This window comes from Vipera ursinii (genome assembly GCF_947247035.1).
Source record: "Vipera ursinii genome assembly, chromosome: 1".
Classification (NCBI taxonomy): Eukaryota; Metazoa; Chordata; class Lepidosauria; order Squamata; family Viperidae; genus Vipera; species Vipera ursinii.
In genome coordinates this window covers 179,308,973-179,333,289 of record NC_139512.1, presented here as the reverse complement: position 1 = coordinate 179,333,289, position 24,317 = coordinate 179,308,973, and the positions used below count along the sequence as shown (strand labels likewise).

The 24,317-nt window shown below is 37.9% G+C and overlaps 1 protein-coding gene across 3 annotated transcripts in view; it reads right to left on the bottom strand.

Annotated features, from left to right (window-relative positions):
- Positions 1-24,317, bottom strand: part of PIKFYVE (phosphoinositide kinase, FYVE-type zinc finger containing) — a 90,791-nt gene that overhangs the window by 30,786 nt on the left and 35,688 nt on the right. For all 3 annotated transcript variants that reach the window (XM_083354388.1, XM_083354389.1, XM_083354390.1), the window contains 12 exons: positions 22,696-22,843; positions 21,993-22,160; positions 18,245-18,307; positions 16,846-16,975; positions 14,887-15,067; positions 14,299-14,373; positions 12,339-12,446; positions 10,614-10,754; positions 9,048-9,174; positions 6,333-7,495; positions 4,141-4,241; positions 2,754-2,825 (listed from right to left, as the gene is read on the bottom strand). In XM_083354388.1, the coding sequence (XP_083210514.1) occupies positions 2,754-2,825; positions 4,141-4,241; positions 6,333-7,495; positions 9,048-9,174; positions 10,614-10,754; positions 12,339-12,446; positions 14,299-14,373; positions 14,887-15,067; positions 16,846-16,975; positions 18,245-18,307; positions 21,993-22,160; positions 22,696-22,843 (2,477 nt within the window). The remainder of the gene's footprint in view (positions 1-2,753; positions 2,826-4,140; positions 4,242-6,332; positions 7,496-9,047; positions 9,175-10,613; positions 10,755-12,338; positions 12,447-14,298; positions 14,374-14,886; positions 15,068-16,845; positions 16,976-18,244; positions 18,308-21,992; positions 22,161-22,695; positions 22,844-24,317) is intronic.

Below are 24,317 nucleotides of genomic sequence, written 5' to 3'. Positions count from 1 at the left end.
CTGCTCACAAGCTCCATCACCATGACCTCCTGTTCATTTCTAGTCAGCTGGACAGCACAGAGCCCACTTAAGTCTCATGGTCAATACATACTTAATTTTGCATTACAATGCTTTATACTGAGACTTTTGAAATGGGAAGGTTGGGAAGGCATACCAAAACGCTTTTCACTGAAAAACAAGAATTCCCATGCTGTTAAAGATGAAAAAAAAGGAATGTTCCTTTAATGGGGGCAGAGGGGAGTTCCTGCGTTTTCCAAATACTTATTTAGTAGTCCATGATCACAGAAAGTTTGAGAAATCCTGCTCTATTCTACTTTACTCCTTCTAAGGAGTGGCATGGAACATCCACGTCTTGCGTTATATTTCCTCATTTTCATTCTACAGGTAGTTATGGATATCTGAGGAAAGGAAGGAAGTGAAAGGCAAGGGAGAAAAAGAAAGATATACCCAATTGAATGCAGAATTCCAGAGAATAGCTAGAAGAGATAAGAATGCCTTCTTAAATGAACAGTGCAAAGAAATAGAAGAAAACAATAGAATAGGGAGGACCAGAGATCTCTTCAAGAAAATTGGAGAGATGAAGGGAATGTTTCATGCAAAAATGGGCATGATAAAGGACCAAAATGTCAGGGACCTAACGGAGGCAGAAGAGATTAAGAAGAGGTGGCAAAATTACACAGAAGAACTATACAAGAACGAGCTTAACGTCCCTGATAACCACGATGAGGTGGTCACTCACCTCGAGCCAGACATCCTAGAATGTGAAGTGAAGTGGGCCTTAGAAAAGCTGAGCAACAACAAAGCTAGTGGAGGTGACAGTATTCCAGCTGAGCTATTCAAAATCTTAAAAGACGATGCAGTAAAAGTGCTACACTCAATTTGCCAGCAAATTTGGAGAACTCAACAGTGGCCACAGGATTGGAAAAGATCAGTTTACATTCCAATTCCAAAGAAAGGCAATGCCAAAGAATGTTCAAACTATTGCACCATTGCACTCATTTCACATGCTAGTAAAGCTATGCTTAAAATCCTACAAGCTAGACTCCAGCAGTATGTGGATCAAGAACTACCAAAGGTAGAGGCAGGATTTCGAAGAGGCAGAGGAACTAGAGATCAAATTGCCAACATACGCTGGATCATGGAGAAAGCTAGGGAGTTCCAGAAAAACATCTATTTCTGCTTCATTGACTATGCTAAAGCCTTTGATTGTGTGAAATCACAACAAACTGTGGCAAGTTCTTAAAGAGATTTGTCTCTTGAGAAACCTATATGCAGGTCAAGAAGCAACAGTGAGAACTGGACACGGAACCACTGATTGGTTCAACATTAGGAAAGGAGTCCGGCAAAGCTGTATACTGTCGCCCTGCCTATTTAACTTATATGCAGAGCACATCACGAGAAAGGAAGGGCTAGATGAATCAAAAGTTGGAATTAAGATTGCCGGAAGAAGTATCAACAACCTAAGATATGCAGATGATACCACTCTAATGGCAGAAAGTGAAGAAGAACTAAAGAGCCTCTTGTTGCGGGTGAAGAAGGAGAGTGCAAAAGTTGGGTTGAAACTAAACATTAAGAAAACCAAGATCATGGCATCCAGCCCTCTCAATTCCTGGCAAATAGATGGGGAAGAAATGGAGGTAGTGACAGATTTTATTTTCCTGGGCTCCAGGATCACTGCAGATGGGGACTGTAGCCAAGAAATTAAAAGATGCTTGCTCCTGGGGAGGAAAGCCATGGCAAATCTAGACAGCACACTAAAAAGCAGAGACACCACCCTGTCAACAAAAGTGCGTATAGTCAAGGCTATGGTCTTCCCAGTTGCAATGTATGGCTGTGAAAGTTGGACCATAAGAAAGGCTGAGCGCCAAAGAATTGAAGCCTTTGAATTATGGTGCTGGAGAAGACTTCTGCGAGTCCCTTGGACTGCAAGGCGATCAAACCGGTCAGTCCTAGAGGAGATCAACCCTGACTGCTCTTTAGAAGGTCAGATCCTGAAGCTAAAACTCAAATACTTTGGCCACCTAAGGAGAAGGAAGGACTCACTGGAGAAGAGCCTAATGCTGGGAAAGATTGAGGGCAAGAGAAGAAGGGGACGACAGAGAATGAGGTGGCTGGATGGAGTCACTGAAGCAGTAGGCGTGAACTTAAATGGACTCCAGAAGATGGTAGAGGACAGGAAGGCCTGGAGGAACGTTGTCCATAGGGTCGCGATAGGTCGGACAAAACTTCGCAACTAACAAAAGCAGTAATAGAAATAACCACTTCTGTTTTGTTCATCACTTCAGTGTTAATACATATTAGCTATTTTTCTTTAACTGAAGTTAGGGGAGACACAGACTGTAGTATTTTAGATTTACACTTGCACAGGTGATTAACACACTATTGTGGTAGCATTTGTGACATTTTTATTATAGAGAGTATATGTTTTCTTAGTATTTTATCTCATTATTTAATTTTATTTTTGTGTTGTATATTTTCACATTTTGCTGGTCTCTGACTGAATAAACATTATTTATTTCTTTTCCTAGGAACATGATAAAATAGCCATATTTATCTTTCTAATACAAATCCAGATTGATGAAGCAAATTAAATAAAAAACACTCCCAGTAAATATCACTACTACATCAAAATGAACTGCATTACCGCATCTGAAATATACCATGACTAGGAACCTCATAAAAGAATGCTATGAAACAATCCCCTAAATATACTGAGCCTATTTTCATGATAATTTAAAACCAAATATTCTTACCTGAAACAATATCTTTCTAGAAATACTCCTAAAGTGAGATCATTCTTCCCATAGAACTCCATTACTACCATCCTAAAAAAACGGAAACCAAGCAGTTTTAAAATAATTGGTGTTATTGGACATTTCCTGCATGCAAGAGGCCTTTATTGTCAAAGAAAAATATGGCTCTACAGAATTTAACTGATGTCTAATTCATTATAAACATTACTCTCTTGGCCTTAGACAATTACTGCTCCTCTCTTGCTTCTTTGCGATGTAAACCCAATAAAACAAACAGAGTAAATCACAAGTCAAGAGTTGTGAGATTGAGCAAGATATAAATTCAGTCATTCAACCAATATGCTGTGGGCAAACGCAACTGCTGCATATTTTATGATTTGGAAGATAGAAGCAGCAAACTGCATTGCTACAATTGCATGTTATACTGGTCTGTCATTCATTCAACACAAACTGCCTAGGGGGTCCATAAGGATCCAAGCAGTTAGATAAATTGTATAAGTAAATAAAATAAATAGATAAAAAATTGCCAGATACTGCAAAGTGTGAGTGCAACAAAAAGCTAATATATATTTTAAGTAACACAGAAGTATGTCTCTATCCTAGAAAGAATTTAAACTTTTTGAATCCTATCTTTTCCAATTTTTAAATTGCCATTCTAGTTTTATTTTAATAAGATGCAGAGAATTTGCAGCACCAACCCGTGTTATATGGTCCTTTGGGGAAGTTTAAGTGCTTTATCAGACTTGGGGAAGGGGGCGGGGAGAGCAGCAAAACTTTGCTAATCTGATTTATTGCCACGTTGGTTGGAAAGTGTATTTGAGCTCACCCACCCAGCAATGGGAATGGACTTTCCTCCTGTCCTTGAGATGGGAGGGAAACATGTCAATATAAAAACCACGGCCCATTTGTTACTGCTGCAAATGTGGTACTTTCACAGAGAATAACATGGCTAACTGGCCAACCCTGACCAGGGATCTTCTGCTGGCACAGATGCACTTGAAGGGTAGCTACGGATGAGGAATTTTTGAAAAGGGTGCTCTCTTTTGCCTCTCAACTGAACTCTGCCCAGTATTTTGGGTTCCCCTGAAGTCCTGTTCATTGGACCACTGATGGACCATTCAATGGACAAAAAACTACGGAGGGAAAAAAGCAGAGGATGAGAAAACAGAAGGTGGGGGTCTCAAAGAGGCATCTCCCAAAGAATTATAAGAACCCTGTGTTGTGTGGCAGCAATAGTTGTAGTAGTAGTAGTAGTAGCTACATGTTTACACACCAGTAAATGGCAAGCCTCTAAGGAATATTCTCTATTTCCCCATCAAATAAAAGAGAAGTATTTAAGTAATACATTTAAGTACCGTAATTAAAGTAAATAAAATTAATATCATACCATGGGCTAACGCAGGCACTTGGAGCATTGCCAGATTGGGCTGAAGAACTACTGAACAAAACACACAGTCTCTGATGGTTTGTACAGCTAAGGCAGTCCACCTGGGAAGACATGTACATGTAAAACAGTTATTATGTTATGTTAGCAGTGGATGGACTCAAGTGTAATGTTTATGAGTACACTGATGGAAGATCTAAAGAGCCAGAAGGTCTATCTATGTGGTTGTTCAGAATCAACACCAACCTGATGGCACATAAATCATAATCAATATTTACATGCATGCATACCCATCATGCCTTTCAAGGTAAGCGTTAGTATGCCAGGCACACTGGTAGTAAAGAAGTAAGAAAAAGTTAAATAAACTAAAGGTGCTGTCAGGGCCCACTTCAAAACCTCATCCTAAGAAAGTAGAACTCGTGGAAGCAGTTTCTTCCAAAAGGAGCTTTCATTAGGAGAAGCTGATAGCAGGCATGCTAGACAGGATCTGAGGATTTCCCGCTCAGATCGATAGGTAAAAAGTATCCCCAAGCAAAACCCCACCGCATAGTTCATCCGGTCAGTTCAAACAGGCCAATACCAAAGAACATAAAGTGCATTGTGGGAAAAAGTGAGATAGCATCAGGCGGTCTCCGGGCTGCAGTGATGTTTGGTCGTCTCTTCGCACCTTCCCTTGCAAACGCGGAGGTAAACCAGTTGCTGGAGGTACATTCCATTCTCCTCCCCCCTTTTACTAGCTGACAACAGGGGGAGAGAAAGTTCACAGAGGAAGTATGCAGAAACAGCAAAGTGTTACATTGTAGCGACAGAGGAAAGCAAGGCAATAACCCGCAAACACTCCCCCCTCCCCTCCGGGTGTAGGGCAGAACCCAGGAAGAGAAGAGAGTGAGATTTGGGTTTAGAAGGGAAAAAGGGGACCTTTAGAATATGGGTTCTGACAGGTGCGAGAGAAGAAAATGAAACATAGCTACACTACTTATTATACCTATAACTATAATGTAAAAATATTTTAATATAACTTTATGCACTTGTGCTAATCAAACTAAATATTTACAGGTGACAGAATTTGGAATAAGATTACATCAAATACGATAAACTTGTAAGATATCTGAACTACACAATTCCTTTCTTAAATGTATGTGAAATCTTTGCTTCATGTCTCCCTCCTTTACTTTTGCAGTAGTCACCCCCTTGCCTTGCACATTACACTTTCTTTTTCAATTTAAGCTCTTTCTTTGTCTAATATGAGGAACATAGGGATCCATCATTCAATATTTATTTTTAGGAACTGTAAAGGGACCAAGTCAAAAATGCTTTGCCATTTTTCAATTGAGCAAATTTTCAACATCTCTGAAGTACAGGCCAGTCTAGTATGGGATCACTATCATATACATAAAAATATACATACTATATTTTTGTCTTGAAAGCCTTTCCCATTCAGCCAAGTGCTTCTTGAGCATCTTTGTTCCTAGGTGCCTGATACTTTTTCAAGGAGCAAAAGGCATTCTGAGAATATTATCATTACAGGTAATCCTTGAGTTACAACCATTTGTTCAGCAGCCATTCAAAATTATGATGGTGCTGAACAAAGGGAATTTATTACCAGTCCACATAATTGCAGCCACCATGGTCATATGATTGCTACTTGTGACATTGTGTGTTGGCTTCTCATAAGCAAAGTCAACGGGGATGCCTGCAGAGAAGATCACAAATCACTCCTGTAGGACATCCCCCACCACTTTTTCCCCAAAGAGTCCTACCAGAACACAAGTTTCCAAGGATCTCATAGTTCATAGCACCCCTGCCCACCTACATCTTCTATCAGCTCACCTGTGCTCTGTAGTGCCTGCCATGGAACCCAATAACCTACTTGCGGCACTTATGCACCTCACCACACTCCTAAGCAATGTGGTCATGTGATATTGTGCTTCACAACCACATTGCTTAGCAATGGAAGTTCTGGTCCCAACTGTTGTAACATGAGGATTACCTGGAGTGTTTCTCATAGCTTTTGCTATGATATACTCTAAACCTAACTCTTAGCAAACCAAGATTAAAATATTATGTAGAGGATTGGGCAAGAATAGAATTTAATTTCAAACATTCCTGAAAATAATACTGTGTTAGAAGACATTTAGAACAGTTTTTTTCATAGGTTTCCAGAATCCACCGAACTATTTAAAATATTCACTCACTTTTTGAGACCATAGAGATTCATTTTGAATGAACGTTTTTTCATCATCTTCACTCCTGACTTCTAATTTCACAGCAGATGTTTCTTTAGATTGAACAAATGGGTCTGCGCACTCTTTCTGCACAATCCTTCCTCCTCTGGCTCGGTAGTCAGCTACCATTCTGGCCAAGTTTGAGCTAATGTTCAGGGGTTCAGCAATTCTAGTGCTAACAAGTTCATGAGAAGGTAGAATCTGGATAGGCCTGGCTTGGATGTTTCCATTCATCCCTTGTAGTCCAGAGAGATCCCTTAACAATTGTTTCTTCCTTCTGATATCCAGTTCTTTGTACTCCTTGTTGAGCAGAGGAGAGAAAAAAACTTGCTCTGAGAAATATTCTCTAGTGGGACATCTCATGCCTCTCTCTGTTAACAGAAATGGCTCACGGAATGAGATTACTGGGGAAATACAGAGAATAACATCCTTCAGTTCTTGCTTAAATGCTAAAGAAAAAGTTTTGAGACGATCTTCAGAGGAAGTCACTTCCTCTGTGATATACAACCCAGTGTCATCTTGCAAAGGATCTCTAAACTCCCTGGCCTGACTTTTAGGCTCCTGGTAGTCATTAATTACCCCTAGAGTTTCCAATTGTTCTGTATCTAAAATTCCTAGTTGTTGTTCAGTCAAGTCAAGAGGTAAAAGTGCTTCGGTAAATATTTTTGGCCTGTATAATGAATCCACCAGAGGATACCCTTGCTGCTTCTGGAGAGCAGCTTCTTGCAAATCACCATTGATCTGGTCATCTTCTTCTGTCAAATTCTGTTGTTCAAGGGAACCTATCTCATCTAGAGTCACAGATTCAGATATAACAGGCAACTTATCTGAGACTACATCAGCCTCTTTTCCTACTGTGTCAAATTCTCTGTTCAGCAGATCTTGCTGCCCATCTTCTTCCCCCTGTTCTTCCATCAGACTCTGGAAGGAACCATTTTTATTCAACTGAGGAGGCATGGCAAACTCGTCCATAAGGAAGGAGATCTCCAACTGGGAATGATAGGCCACACAGATCATAAAAATAAGGATCTCCTTCACTCGAGCCAATTCGTACTCTCCTGCACCACACAGCTTGACAGTGCAGCCCAGGTGTTGAGGGCAACCTTCAAAAAACATCAGAGTTTTTGTTTGCTCTGAAAGAGAAGAAAATGATTCTTACTACAAAATGATGCTTATTCTCTCTACATATAGGGTGTTGCTTTGGCCAATTTGTTCATGTTAGTCAAAGTTATTAATGATTCAAAATGTATTCAAAACACAGTCAAATCAGAAATTCAATTAATTTCCATTATATCTTTCAACCCATCAAGTTCTAGAGCAGACATGTCAAACACAAGGCCCGGGGGCCGGATCCGGCCCGCGAAGTGGTTTCATGCGGCCCGTGAAGCCATCCTGAAAACAGTGAGGGAACGGCCCCCACTGCCTTGGCCCTGGCCCAGAGACCCTCCTGCTGCCAGAGACCCTCAGATCTGTCCCACTCCTGCCCAGGCCCCCATAGGCACCCTTGATGCGAACGATGTAGAGCTGGCCATGCCCACCCAGTAGGTCATACAGACTCTAGCCACGCCCACCCAGTAGGCCACGCCCACCCAGGCCACACCCACCCATCCCCCTGAGGGCAACCGCAATGCTGATGCGGCCCTCGATGAAATTGAGTTTGACACCCCTGTTCTAGAGTTTTACTTATAGATTGATCAAACACTTAAAAAACTGTAAAAATATCATGAAACGTAAGTACACACACAAATACGCACCAAGTAAAAGAGAATAGAAATCTTTATGTAACATCATTTGTTCTACCTTGAATGTTTTGCAAAATAATCTTTGGTTAACTTTCCATAAAACTGCAAGGATAATATAGCAGAATATGCAGCTACTGAAAAGGGCCTCCTGGGTTTTAGCATTTTCTGCTTAGTTTGCATATTTCATAAGATGCACGGTATTATTATTTTTTACTTCCACAAACTTACACCTTTGACAAAGTGAGCTTTTGATCCATGAAATATTTTGTCATATTCTAATGTTAGCCTTCATTATTTTGTTTTTACTGCAGTAGATGAGTAAGTATGTCTTCTTTAGACATTTCGTATTTATTACAGCCTGTGCTCCAAGTTTGTACTAAACATGCTTTAGAGAGTGAATGCATATTTACAGTATGTCAAACAAATGTAAGTCCTGATGGAGAAGAAAATGAGATACATAAAAAGAAAATTCCAGAAGAGTAAATATAATTTCAACAAAACCAGCTAATGAAATTTATGATTAGAAAGCTAAACCAGAAGACCCAATTCATATCTTACTACAAATAGGGCTTGGTAAATAGAAGAGGCACACAATGTTCTCAGCCTTAAGTCTGCTACTTGCAAATAAGAATTTTGTCCTAACTTTAGGATGGCCATAAGAAAAGCACTACATGAATTCCTAGCTTTTGTTCATGTTGTCAATCAATCATTTAAAATTTAATTTATCTTCACATTAGTCTAAACCACAGGTGTCAAACTCACCGCGTCACATGATGTGACGTATTGTGACTTTTTTCGCATTGCCGGAGCTGGGATGGGCGCAGCCTCAGCATGATGCAACCGGCCCATGGGCCAGCAGTTTGACACCCCTGGTCTAGACAGACAGACAGACAGACAGACAGACGGACATAAGAGGATAACATAACTTCTTGGCTTTACTCACCATTAGGTAACTGGAACACCTGAATATGAAATTTATGGCAGGTCCCAAGGTGTGGTTTGGTTAACAACTGATCCATTGACATCAATACATCTCCCTGGGTCATCCGACTTACTCGATCCAGAACACGCTGCAAAACATTAATAAGATAAAAACTGCTCTTGGCTTCTTATGTCTTTCCTTCTTCATCAGATTTATATCCCACATTTCCTCTCAAGAACATAAAGTGGTTTACATGCCAAGCACCCAAATATTGATCATATGACCATGGGGGCATTGCAACAGCCATAACTTTGAGCACAGATTGTAATTCTCTTCATTCAGAGCCATATTAATTTTAAACAGTTGCTGAATGAACACTCATAAGTTGAAGACTACCTGTATTATTTTCTGATTCCATTTCAAAAGGCTCCTTCAGTAATTTTATTGGCATAGCCATTTTACAGGCCTGTATAAATGTCCTCTGCCTAAAGTCTTTAGCTATTGCTGAATTGCAAAATACTGCTGGGTCATAACTGTGGATTAGACCATCAGCTCTAATCACAGAAGTACTCATAAGACTAAAAAAGACTAGAAATGATCCAATCCAAATGAAATATAATGAAGAACCCAATCCAGAAGAATATAAAATTAAGCTTAGAAAGATATTCAAAGACCCAGTGGACAGAGAACATGAAAAATTATGGGAAAAGGTTAAATTGTTGTAAAAGAGGAAGCTGGAAAGTACAAAAAAGCAAAGGAAGAAACACATCAGCTATCAAACAAGGCCACAGAAATAACTAAAGTAAACAAGGCAAAAAAGATAGCCTCTAGAGAAACTAGAGAATGTAAAGAAAACTTCCAACTAAAGGTGAAAAGAGATAAAGAGGTGTATTTGAATTCAGATTGTAGACAAGTAGAAAAACAACAAAATGACAAAAACAAGAGATCTATTTAAGAAAATGAGGGAAATCACAAGAATAGGATTCTTGTGAGATGGGGGGCTATATAAATTTGATAAACAAACACATAAAACATTCAGCCTTGTGTCAATGTCATAAAGAACAAAGCATAAAACAAATCCTGACAGAATGGCAAGAAAATAGACCTGGAAAAGGAACAATACTTTACAGGATACTTTAGGACAGAGGTCCCCAACCTTTTGGGCACCAGGGACCGGTTCCGTGGAGAGAGGCTTTTTTGCGGCCTGGAGGGGGCGTGGTTTTGTGTGCTGCCTGCATCCTGCGGATGGGGCTTGTTTGCACAGACCATTTTCTGGTATGCCACGGACCGGTGCCGATCCAAGAACCAGGGGTTGGAGATCCCTGCTTTACGGGGTTTAATGTAGACTTCTTGGTTCAATCCCTTTCTAGAACCTTTAAACGTTTTTATACGAATTTTGTTTTTCCCAATAAATGAAAGCACCGCAACTCTTTTTATCAAAAATATACAAAAATTTATTTACATGCTGCATTTACACAAAAAGAATGATGTATCTATACATTTCATTACATTTTACTATATTTAAGATGTATGTGGAAGCACTCTGAAGTATGCAATCATAATATAATTTAGAATGTTAGTACTTACAGGCTTAACATTAATGACCAAAGTAATTCCATGTTCCAGAAGCATGTCCTGAGCAATACGGGACACTGTTTTTTCAACCAAGACTAAAGTAGGTCTGACATCCACTATTCGTTGAACATAGTTTTTCAAAAACTCCCTTTCCTAAAATGATAAAAAAAGCCTTGCAGTCATACACTGAGCATTACACAATCAAGAGGGGTTACTAGAGGATTTCTGGAGTTCTTCTAGATTCAACTTGAAAAACTTGAGTTTCTTTTCTTTTTATGGGATCTTCCCAAGGGATGGGAGCAATGAGGAAAGTAAATGCCATCTTAATTTACATATCATCTAAATTGTGAATACAACAGATTATATAATTGGATCATAAACTGAAAAAAAATCAGATACGTTTCTAAAATTTCAGTTCACTCATTAAGAATGTTTTACTTCCAAAATGCTAGGACTCATTCTTTTTAAGACTGAGAAGAAATGCTTCAAAATTGTTTCATTTTTGGTTAAATTATTGAAAATATATTTACAAATTCTCACATATGTAATGTCTCATGTCAAAATTATGGGACATATATTCTTCATTTCTTTTCCTATCCTTTTTGGAACTGACCAACTAGTATAATATATCTGCCCCTATATAAATAGATTCACAAAGACTAGCTTTACGTAGACGTTAAAATCGTGTCTGTGTGTTTGTGTGTGTGCGCGTGCGCATGTGCACACACAGTTGATATGTTAACTGTTTGAATTCTTGTCCCATTCAAAACTTAACAAATTCGACTCTAGGATACAGTGCTCATTTCCATTTCTCGGCCAAAGAAGCCAGTGTTGTCCAAAGATATTTTCTGTGGTCATGTGTCCAGCATGGCTATACACCAAAGGCACATGGAACACTATTATTTTCCCACTGAAGTGGTACCTATTAATCTACTCACATATCCATGCTTTTAAACTGTTAGGTAGGCAGGAACTGGAATACTATCTTCCTGAACATTAGAAGTGTTAAAATCAATATTAAGAGCCTTGGTGGAGCAGTGGGCTAATGCCTCCATAAGTAACACCAGCTGCCTGCAATTAGTGCAGGTTCGAATCCCACCAGGCTCAAGGTTGACTCAGCCTTCCATCCTTCCGAGGTAGGTAAAATGAGGACCCAGATTTTTGGGGGCAATTAAGCTGACTTTGTAATAATGCCGCTGGGGGGGGGGCGAAAGCCCTAATAAGCAGGCATATACATAGAATGAAGGCTACTGCTAAGTTTGTAAGCCGCCCTGAGTCTTCGGAGAAGGGCGGGATATAAATGGAATTAAAATAAAATAAAAATAAAAATAAAAATAAATATCATTTATTGAACATTTTCTAAGTACATGTGAAACATAAAATGCACAGTACTGGGTATTTCATATCAAATCTGCTATGAAGAAAGATGGTGACAGATGCATTTATTTCCTGTAAATTTTTATGTAAAATTCCCAAATATAAATGTGCTATAAAAATATTACTGTGTATTTATAATTGTATAATAAATATTAAATATAATATTACTCTTTGCAACTAAAAAGTCTCTAAAAGAGAAACCTTTAGCAATTAGCTTGAGAATAGCTAGCCAAGCACAAAGAAAATGTTACTAAAATCAGTCTCAAAAATCCATAAACAATGCAGGATAAACTAATTCATTAGGCTTTGATTTAATGTTAATTTGAATAAATAAGACAAGGAAAATAAAACTATTCTCACTTGGAGGACGATGGGATCTATGCATGTAAACTTTGTTTCTTCTCGGTAGAGATATTCAATGGAACACTTCAGCAGAAGGATTTTGGGGTTTTTAATATAGGAATTCATCTGGAATGAGATAAAAATTATGAAATGCATTCCTCTGCAAGTTTGTATTACAGTGTAGATAAAACAAGTTTGTAGCTCAGTGTCACACAGGTAAAGTTTGAAAATTCTGAAATAGAAAATAGAAAAATGTGGGATAGACAGCAACACCATTAGATGGCTGACCAAACAATCTCTACATGTAGTTTTAATGCAAACTACATCTACATGGAAGGAAGCATACAGTGAGGTACTCCAAGCCTCTCTCTTAAGCCCAGTACTCTTCAACATTTTCATAAATGATTTAGATGGAGGGATAGAAGGGGAACTCATGAAATTTGCAGATGACACCAAGTGGGGAGGAATAGCCAATACTTTAGAAGATAGGCTCAAGATCCAGAAGGATCTTGACAGACTTGAACTCTGGGCACTATTCAACAAAATGAAATTCAGTGGTGAGAAAAATAAGGTGTTACACTTAGGCAAGAAAAACTAAATGTACAGGTATAGAATAGGTGGTGTCTGGCTCAATACCAGTAACTGTGATAGGGATCTAGGTGTCCTAGTGGACCATCTCTTAACTTTGAACCAGCAGTGTGCTGCAGCTGCCAAAAAAGCCAATGCAGTTCTAGGCTGCATCTACAGAAAAATAGTATTAAGGTCATATGAAGTGTTAGTAACCCTAAAAGAACTGCATCCAGTACTGATCACAATACAAAAAAAAATGTTGAGACTCTAGAAAGAGTGCACAGAAGAGCAACAGAGATGATAATGGGACTGGGGGCTAAAACATACAAGAAATTATTGCAAAAACTGGATATGTCTAATCTAATGAAGAACTTGGTGTGACATGATAGCTATCTTCCAATATTTGAGAGACAGTCAGAGAAGTGGGGATCAATCTCTTCTTCAAAGCACCTACGGACAAGACAAAACTCATCAAGGAGAGATCCAATCTACAACTAAGGAGAAACTTCTTGACAGTGACAACAATAAATCTTTGAAATGGCTTCTCTCCAGAAGTGTTAGGTGCTCCATCACTGGCGTTTTTTAAGGAAAGATTGGACAGCCATTTGTCCGGAATAATATAGGGTCTCTTGCTTAAGAAGGGGGTGGAACTAGAAGACCTCCAAGATTCCTTCCTACTCTATTACTTTGTTATTCTGTCATTCTTACAAATATTGGCTCCCCTTCATCATAGGTAAGTTCTCCCTACCGAAATTCTGCAAGCACAACAAAATCCACTGAAAATAAATTTCTCAAGATCTCCATAAAAAATTGATCCACATCAGTCTAGAAAAGTTTATAATACTTAAGTCCAGTGCTCAGTCACATCCACAAAGTCACAGTTTATACAACAATATTGAATCTTCCCAAGAGGAGCCATCCTGTCAAAATCACTCTGAGAGAGCAGCATTAAATCTTCCAGGTAGTCACAAAGCAGCGATCTATCTTACTGTGATTAGAGTTCATGACTTCACCAAAGGAAAGCACAGGATACTCGTAACTCATTAAAAGGAAAATTGATGCTTATCAAAAATACATCAAAAAGCATCTGCGTGATTCTACAGACTCATGGATAAATGTTCTATAGAAAAAAAATGGGTGTCATATCAAATGCTACATTCCATTATCCCAATTGCCAAGCCCAGAGATGATGGCCTCATTGTCTAGAGTTGCCTTTGCTGCTTCAGGGTCTAGGTGACATTTCATCATATCCAAAAATTCAATGGAAAAGGGTGGACAAATATTTTTTTACAGAACTATGGTGAAGTGTAATAACATCAAAAGAGCAAAATATGATGTGTCATTAAGAACATTCATAATGTCACTGTTCTATTTTTTCCCCATTTACATAAAAATGGTTCCACCATACCTTTTTATGTGCTATGTTTTTGGTGCATACAAAGCCATTCACCACTACTGAATCAAATTTTTTTCCACCTGGAATCTGCAAAATTACAATAAAACATTATGTTATATTTGTATTTTCTACTTTCCAACTTAAATTAGAAATCAAACTAGTTCTGGTTCTCTTATCTATACTGGCTGGTGAAATGGGAGTTCTGGGTGGCAGAACAATTGTGTGGATAGTTGGGAGAAGAGAGGAAGAAAATTTAATTTTACAATAAAGTTAAATACATAAAATGACACATTAAAGATTATGTCAGAGTAAAATACAGATTTAAGGTAGGATGAACATGATCCACTTCTCAAATATAATTAATTAACTAGCCAGTCTGGTGCTTTACCCTATCCTGTTTTACATGGCTAGACAGTGAAAAACAGAAAGACAGGTGAATCCCTGGTACTAGGAGTACAGCTAGATCAATGTGTCACCAATCGGGCAGCAACAGTAATATTAAGAAAGGCCATCGTTTGAAAGTGCCCCCCTCCCCTGAGTTAAGCCTTAAGAGTCACTTCTTTTCTCCTTTCTCAGTTCTAAACCTACAGAGAGACTCACCTTTTTGATGTGGACAAACTGGCGAACGTCCATGTCATCGTCTCTGTTCTTGACATCAGGTCGAACGGTCTGAACCACCTGGCAGACCACCGGCACAATGATATCACGCCAGGAGAGGGACAACGCTTCGTTGTATAGCAGCTGTTGAAGCAGAGCCATCATGTGGTTATGATTAGCAGAGCTGCAGGTAAACAGGATAAAGGTTCAAGAGAGAGGAGAGCTACAGTCATTACAGATATTGGGGCAGATTCTTTGCAAATTATGTCCTTTTTGTCCAGTGGTGAACTTCAGATGTCAATTGCAAATGCTCAAAATTCGCAAAAACTTTGGACAGAAGAAATAATTTGTAAGTGTGTAGCATCAGGATAAATATTTCCAAATGTGAAAATAAGTCCTCAAGAATCTGTGTAAAATATGTGACTTGGTTAGACATTAACATCTGGTATACAGGCTGTTTATCTGAAATCCTCCTTGTATTTCTGGCTAAGAGTTTAAAAAAATGTTTTAAAAAAGGAAATATAAGTTCTTCGTGAGACTTTTATTGTAGGTAGGTAATAAAGAGGTTTATCTCCATAGACCTCTTTCAGTAGCCCAGCAGTAATAATCCACAAGCTCTCTGCCTTACACTGATGTCAAAGTCCAGATGATATGTTTAGTACAGGTAGTCCTCAAGATACAACCCTAATGAAGCATCTCACTTAATAACCCCAACATTTTACATTACCCAATGGATTGTTAAGTGAATGTGTGGGTTGTTATGCACAGCATGGGGTACCTCAGCGGTGGGGAGGCCTTTGGAGCCCTAGTGCAGGTCCAGCCCACTTTGGGAGGTCCTCCCAAGACCTTTCCCATCCCACCTGTGCTCTGCTTCCTGCCTCTGGGATCTCTACAGGTCTTTTTCCACTCTCACTAGGTTCCCCAGGCTTTAGGCCTGATTCCCATCCCATTAGGCCATACATCCTCCTCCTCACTTTTGAAAAGCTCTGAAGCCTTCCAGAGTGCTAGAATAGATCGCTTCATCACAAGGCTGCATGGTACAATTCCAGAAGTAGGCGCTAGTTTGTCCCACCCACAAAATGGCAGCTATGTGGCCTGGGGAAAAAAGTGTTCCATTTTGTTGCCTTAATGAGCTTCTGAATACTTCATTTTGCTTTAATGTGGTTTGCACAGTACTGCAGAAAACTTCTGCAGTGCTGTGCAAACTGCATTAAAGCAAAATGGATTGCTTTATTGCCAGCTGCATGGCACAATTCCAGAAGCGGCAGCAATACAGAGATACGTGATGATTCAGAAACATGTGGCCTGTCTTCCTTTCCCAAGATGAAGTCAGGAAATCTTTAAAAGATAAATGCGATGGGTGATAAGACATATGGGAAACAGGCCCAAGTGCTGTGGCATTCTGGCAGGGTGGGACCAGAGAGAGGTGTGTGTGTGTGGGGGGGGGGGGTGCTGCAGTGTACCTGCGGTTGATGATAAGGGTGAATGGCTGCAGTGCCACATAACTTTGAAATGGGGTTGTATGTAGGTTTTGGTGGTCTGTTGTAACTTTGAACACCCATAAAATGACCATCCTATCTTAAGGACTATCTGTACTACCCTTTTTGGACAACCTAAATTCAGAGTCAGGGGAAAAAGTCAACTAAAGTCCACACATTTTCTTGTTCTTAGCAAAACAATCCATTTCATTATTTACCACTTTTCTCTTCCTGCAAGATCTTAATGAGAAACATTTGTACGAACTTGTTTTTTCAAATATGTGAAACAAAATTTAGAAAATATATTTAGTATTAAACTCTTTTCAACCCTTATAGACTACAGAAATTAAGAACAGATTTCCTGTTTTCTACTTCTCACACAATATATAATAAATGTCTGTAAATTGGTGCCACAAGGGAGTCGTGGTCACTATGCTCAAAGTTGAACTATTCTCCAGGTTTCATTCTTATTCACTCAACTTACAGCAACCTCTCCATGGCCTGTTTTTCCCCATTTTCCTCCCTCAGCAGATCCAGATTGCTGTGATGCCAGCCTAGGGGTGTGAAGAAAAGCTCTTTGGATTTTTCTTCAACCCTCCGGTTAAAAAGTGACTCTAAAAAACAAACAAAAATGGAGATAGAATTGCATATTTGCATATTAATTTGTGCACCAAATACTGATAATCAATTCATTTTGTATCATTTTGCACAGATCTATGTCCTGCAGCCATAGCAAAGTTGCAGGGAAGCATTATTGGAAAATTTGCTGTATCCTGCACTCAGACAAGGACTAAGGAAGACTTCTCCCACAAGTTCTAGATATGGGGAAAGATTGCACTGAATGGAAAGTTACTGTGACCCATCTGATGATATGATTGGCACTTGGTTCCATTATTATTATATTTTATTAGTTTTTACTATATTTTATTATATTTTGCGATAATCCATCTTTTTTAAAGTCATGAGGCATTAATAGCCATTGATTGCAAAATCAACTCTAGAAACGTGAAATCAAAATCAGTTTTCAGAAATCTGAAAAATACATTTTAAAATCAACTTTTAAAAGCATTTCAATTTTTACAAGAAATATTTAAACTATAACATAATTATTTCAGACTGAAAACATAGGCGTTACTCTGGATTTATAATCTTAGATTTGTAGATGGAAGTTCAGTTTTCATTTATGAACTATCAACACAATGGAAAGACAGATGAATATTATGAGGTCAATGTTTAATTATTTAAATTAGACTGAATGAAATCTTGTATAGGTTTTGTGTGCTTTTCTCTTTTTCTGTTTTACATATAAAAAAGTAAAATAAAAGACTAAATCTCAAAACTGTTTCAATACATTAACTTTTAAAAATAATGTTTTTAATACTTAAAAAACCTATTATGATTGTAAAGATTTGAAGCATACCAGGATTTTCTAAGTGCTTTAAAAACATTTTTGCTATTTTCATTATTCTATAGATCAAATATACCAAATTTAATTCATATAGAAAGATTTCTTATAAGTTAACATAGTGCTTTTTTATTTGTTCAAATAGCACATGATGAAACATAGAAATAGCTATAAAGTTTGTTGAATTATTTAAGCAGAAGAAATGCTTAATGTGTTAAGACATTAATTAGTTAAAGTTGAACTTTATAGCTTTACGCTTAAAAGAAAACAAGTTAATTTAAAAGAGAAACGGCAAGAACGGAAGCCAGAAAGAAAGGCAGAGTTTTTTTAATTACTGAAAGACTTTCGCAGATAAGACTGTCTTTACTCCAGGTGTATGTATTCACAGCACTTGGATGGAGAATAATTTGACATTCACCCAATGTTATGTGATCCCATTTTCTGTAGTGGTGGGCTATCGCTTTCACATTCAACTTACCTTTGATGAAAGCATCACTTATTGAGATCATTTGCTGTCCTCCATTGTCAGCAATCATATACTCTGAATGAAGATAGAAAATAGAAAGATGGGAGGAGAAAAGACAGGTTATGCTTGTATGCTATTATATGACATACACACCCATTCATTCCAGGAGAGAGTAACAAACATGAGTCATGCATTTAGTCACTGTAATAGGAACGCCTGTCCTTAGAAAACCTGTCTCATTCTTTCTCATTCATTGTGTCAGCATAAATACTAAATTATCATCCAATGGAGCCAGTATGATATGAAAAAGATGCTGAATAAAAATCTTTTCCAATTTACACTGGGGCTTAATTAATTTCTTATATGGCAAGTATTTAAACAAGACAAAGTGTAGTCTTATTTTTTTTAAAGTGGATTCTTGGTTGCCACATCTAGGACAAGAGAAGTGTTAAACATGCCTCATACCCCCTTCCCTACTTCTCCAGACAACTCAGTTATTCAACTCTGTCCTCCGTTAATGGCTTGGGGAAAATGCAACACCTTTGGACTTGACATTCTAGAGGAAAATTTATTCCATGGGAGAATTGGGACAGCAAATTTGTATTCTTGCCTTATTCCCACAAGCTCTTTCTGGCAGAAGCATGGTTAAAAGAATTAAGGCCTCTCTTATACAAGTCACTATGTTGGTATCTCAAAGAGCAGGGAAGACAGCTTTAAAGGAGAGCTCATTGCCCCCCTTCATTATTTCAGCATGCCATTTAGTTCTTTCTTTGTTCACCATTACAAAGATCTCAGTGGGCCTGATCTTACTTTTGCATACCATATAAACATACATCCAGTGTAAATTAGGACACAGTGCTAAAAAAGACAGCTTAAATCCTATTTTAAGCGCTCATCTTCTTCTACATATTTTTTAGGAGAGGGGAGAATCTGTGGTCCTCTGCTCCTTCTCTGCAATGGGATTTTGCTGAACCCCAAGTACAGTTACACTTAAGAGAGTTTATGAGGCAATGTATACATTACTAGTGAGCCATAGCAAACGGACCCCAACACCATTAAGATTCTAGAAATAGAGACAGTATCAATACAATTCAAACACAATTCTCTTTACACTATATTGAGTTATCCTGAATACTACAAACTACATTTTGAAAACTTTTTAGTGAGGAAGTGTTGATTTACCAAGCCGCCTAGATTTAGGTGTCCATAACATAATTTCTGAGACAATGAACTGGTTGACAAAGAATGCAAAATATAATCATGCCTGTTTGTACTTATTGTAGCTTTTGAACCATGATATGTGAACTCAGCTGACTATGGAATATTCTACAAAGTATGGTTTAAAAAGCAATATTTTAGTCTGAGTTCCGAACCAGTCAATATATCATAATCCCCAATTACTCACATAAATATTCTGCCAAAAATCTTCCCTTAAGAGAATGAGCCTTTACATCATGTTGTTTTCAGGAGAGGTAGGCAATCTTTTTTGGTTATAAATATATTTGAAGAGCTGAGTTCTTTAATTTAATTTAATAATAATTAAAGCAGCTTTTAGTTTCAAGTATATGAAAACCAACTGCGTGATCTTAGGCCAGTCATTCTACCAGCCCAATTCTCCTCACAGAGTTCTTGCTATGGGGAAAATAGGAGGAGGAAAGTGTGTTGGATATATTTGCTACCTTGAGATGTTTATACAAATAATAAAGGTGGGATATAAACAAAATAAATAAAATAATAAATACTTGGAGTCACAGTGATAGAAGCATCATTTTAATGTCTTAATCTGCATAAAATTCAAAGGGTTTGGACAAAATGCCAGGCAAAGATTGGTTGGTTTCATAAATGACTGAAACATATCTGTAACATTTCCCACTGAGTTGCCAAGATTTTTCTGCTTCGAAGCAAAATTCCTTTCCTTTCCAATGAAACCCAAGAAATATTTTCAAAAGCATTTTGGTATATTAGTATCATGCAATAATGTTAGAAAAATGAAAATCATTCACAAGAACTGACATTATTAGTATTAATTTTAGTGAGCAGTGTTATTCCATGTATGAAGCAGCAGAATCAAATACTGAATTATGATATCTAAGGTTATGTGTTAGCATTTGTCATTAGCATGGGCACAGGAAAGTTTACCTTCTTTATTTTATTTTCTTTAGAACCAGAATCCTCTAATGATTTTTGTGAAGTAAAGTTGTCAAAAGAAACAGATTTAGAGAAAAAGCTCATCTTTATCTGGAATTTTTCATCATTTTGTAAGGCTCCCAGACTCCCTCCAGCAGTGAGGTAGGCGGTATATAAATTTAACAGAATAACAGAGTTGGAAGGGGCCTTGGAAGTCTTCCAGTCCAACCCCCTGCACAAGCAGGAGATCCTATTACAATTCCAGACATGTGGCTGTCCAGTCTCTTCTTAAAAGACTCCAATGTTGGAGCACCACAGCTTGAAGGCAAGCTGTTCCACTGGGTTTTCACTGTCAGGAAATTTCTCCTTAGTTCTAGGTTGCTTCTCTCCTTGATTAGTTTCCATCCATTGCTTCTTGTCTTCCCTTTTGGTGCTTTGGAAAATAGGCTGACCCCTCTCTTTGTGGCAGCCCCTTAGATATTGGAATACTTCTATCATGTCACCCCTAATCCATCTTTTCACTAGACAAGACATATCTAATTACTGCAACAGTTCCTCATATGTTTTAGCCAGCAGCCCCTACTGATCTTTGTTGCTCTTTTCTGCACTCTTTGCAGAGTCTCTATATCTTTTTTATAATATGGTGACCAAACTGGATGCAATATTCTAAGTATGGTCTTACTAAGGCTTTATAAAGCAGTACTAATATGTCACGTGATCTTGATTCTATCCGTCTGTTAATGCAAACTAGGATTGTGTTGGCTTTTTTGGCTGCTGCCGCACACTGTGGCTCCTATTTAAGTGATTGTCCCCTAGGTCTCCAAGATCTGTCTCACATTTATTGCTATTAAGCAGGTTTCACTTAATTTGTACTTGTACATTTGATTTTTCTTGCTTAAATGTAAGACTTTACTTTTCTCTACATTGAATTTCATTTTGTTAGATAGGGCCCAGTGTTCAAGTCTGTTGAGATCCATTTGGATCTTGAACCTATCTTCTGGATAAATTTAATAAATAATTTATTTAATATTTAAATAAATATTAAATATTTATTTAACAAATAAATTTAATAAATAAATATTACTATTAAGAACTTAAGAATGGGGAAGATCCTTTACTGCCTTCATTCGGATAAGTAAAAGAAAGTCAGAGTTTAAACGCTTTATGCTGCCATGGCAACATGCAACAGGCCTGGATTAAGCTACTCCATAACTCGACAATACATATCTCTACTTTTAACAAAGTAGAGATCCAAAAACCCAAAAGCATTTTGTCTGAGACAGAAAGAAGAAAAGGAAATTCAGGTTTCTGCACTGGTTTATGAGATTAAATCCAAATATATTGTTTTCTGCCTCAGTATTCTACCCAAAATAGGACTGGCAGAGCTCTATCTAGGAAGATCTGTGTTTATATCTGCTGCCTTCACAGTAGATGTTCATCAAAGTTCTTATGCTCCATGGAGAAAAGGCATCTGTCAGAAGAGTTATGTAAGAACTCACCAATAGTATAGGCAACACTTGTTTGTGCAAATGAAAAACAGTTAGGAGTTTCAGGATTATTTGGGGCATATCTGAACTGAGGCATCAGCTTTGCTTTCTTTTATGGGCGACTCCAATTGGCAGCTACCTCCTACCTTTCTGGTCAGCAGGATGAGGGGGCACATGTGGGTATTTGGAGTGCTTCTTGATATGGAAGTTCACGTTGTCCAGCTCCACATTCAGGCTGATGGAAGCAGCTGAGTCGCTGTCCATGGCAGACTGGAAGCTGCTGACTGAGGTACGCTTGCTAGGGCTGGCAGAATCTTTTGGATTTCAGTGAGGAGAAGAAAAATACAGGGAGGAGAGGGTGGGTGCAAATAACAGGTTTCAGGAGGATATCAAGGAGAGGAGAGACATTATCTTAATTACATGAAATTGACTGCTGGAGAAAGCAAGAAAGACAGTACTTTCATCCACTTGTATTTCATGGCTTTTCTAAAATTTTGATGGTCTCTTGAGAACCATTTTCTTTATCAGGCCATCATACTACAGATACACTGCAAACACCTTATGCATATTTAAAGCCTGAAAACAAAACTAAAACAGTCTAGCTGAAAATGCTGCATCTGTTTAAGCAATCTTCTCAGTCTGGTATCCTCCAGATCAATTGGATTACAAATCCCATTTTGCGTAATGGGAGTTGTAATACTAAGAATTAGACGCATCAGTTGGAGGCAATTGGCATAAAAGGATTAGGGGGGAAAAAGCATTTGCTTCTACAACAGAGCAGGCAGAAAGCAGTGGAAATGGAACTAGCAGCTAAAATGGAATGCTGAAATGACAGACACAGAGACTCACTAGTCAGGTTGTCGTCTCCTTCTTCTGCAATTTGCTCTGTGTCACTGTCATCGAATTTGATGTCTTTGAACCACGATGGCTCAGAATGGCCCTCCACAGAGTTGACAGAATCGCTGTCTGGAGAAGGAGTTTCAGAAAATTCTGTGCTCTATAAAATTAATGAGGGAAGAAATACTAGAACATGAATTATACAGAATGGAGATACAAGATTAACACAATCAGATTAATAGGACACTTGCAGAGGAAATTTTTTAAAAATGAGCAAAGTGAAGAAGTGTATCTTTTCAAATATATTCTAAGTAACAATATTTTGCTGACAAAATAATCAGAACTCACAAATAAAACAATGAGAAATAAAAAATAAAATAAATCAATAGTGGTTTTTGTCTACATGCAATAAAGTTAGGAACCACTGTTGAGTAAGGGGTAACAGCCTTCCAATCCACAAACAGGAAGTTTATTTTTGGCACAGGGAATTGTAACATCAAACTTTTGCTCTTCTCAAAACTCTCTTGTTCTTAAAAGTTCTTCTAAATGCGGATAAAATCTCTTGCCGTGCTAATAAATCCCACAGAAAATTCAAACGATCACAAGTGTGTGGGAATTCTAGTCATAAAAATGAGAATGTTACCAACCACCCAATGGACAGCCCAAGGAATTTGTGGTTTTGAAGTCTACATGCTTTGAGACGGATCCACATATGATGTTAACATGTTAGAATTCCTAGTTTTCTTAAACTTTGTTCCATGACATACTTCTTTAACTTGCTGCCCTCTCTCACAGGGATAAAGATATTTAATGATAGCCAGTAATTCACTCTTTCCCCCACTCAGTCACATACTATTCTTTAGAAAATATAGCCCTACTAATTATTGGTCACCATCATAATATTACAGAAAAGTTCTTATACTTATTTGTAACACAATTCAGATAACAGCTTTGGGAATATTGGGATCAAGCCAAGGTAATTATGCTGAAACTCAATTTTTGCTTCAAGGTTAGTATACTTTGCGACAGAGGACAGATACATCCACACTAATTGAGCAAGTTTCTTGCTAACCAAACAAACATGACATTAATCTGTTGCATCTCAAAGGCCAATTTTGACCTCATCACAGATGAATTCTACAAATGCAAGTCTGAAGCAAGCATTATTCTAGAAAGAACAGAAGAAATTTCTAGCAACAAACATTAAGCAATGTATATGATAAGAAATAATCCTGGTATAAATTGGTAATGTGTGTTTATCCTTATTTTTCTCCAAATGTGCATGAGACCACATAAATCAAATGCTCATTTCTTCTGAATTTTTCAGTAGTTAAAAAAGCTTTATAATTTTTCTCCTATTACTGAAGCAATTTTATTTTATTTCAAAAGACAGATAATAAATAGATACAATACACAGTTTTGAATTAGGTATTACTTCTTTACAACTGTAGGCAGTTGTTAAATATGGCCTGGCAAAAAATGTTTGTTGAGCAAATAACTCTGTCACCAGACTCTCTTCTGTGTATGACAGCAAAGTCTAAACTAGATCTGCACAACTCATAGAGGGAAAGGGCTGCCTTAATAAATCAAAACTAATTGTAGGGCACAAAGGCCACACTGATGAGGCTTGCAGG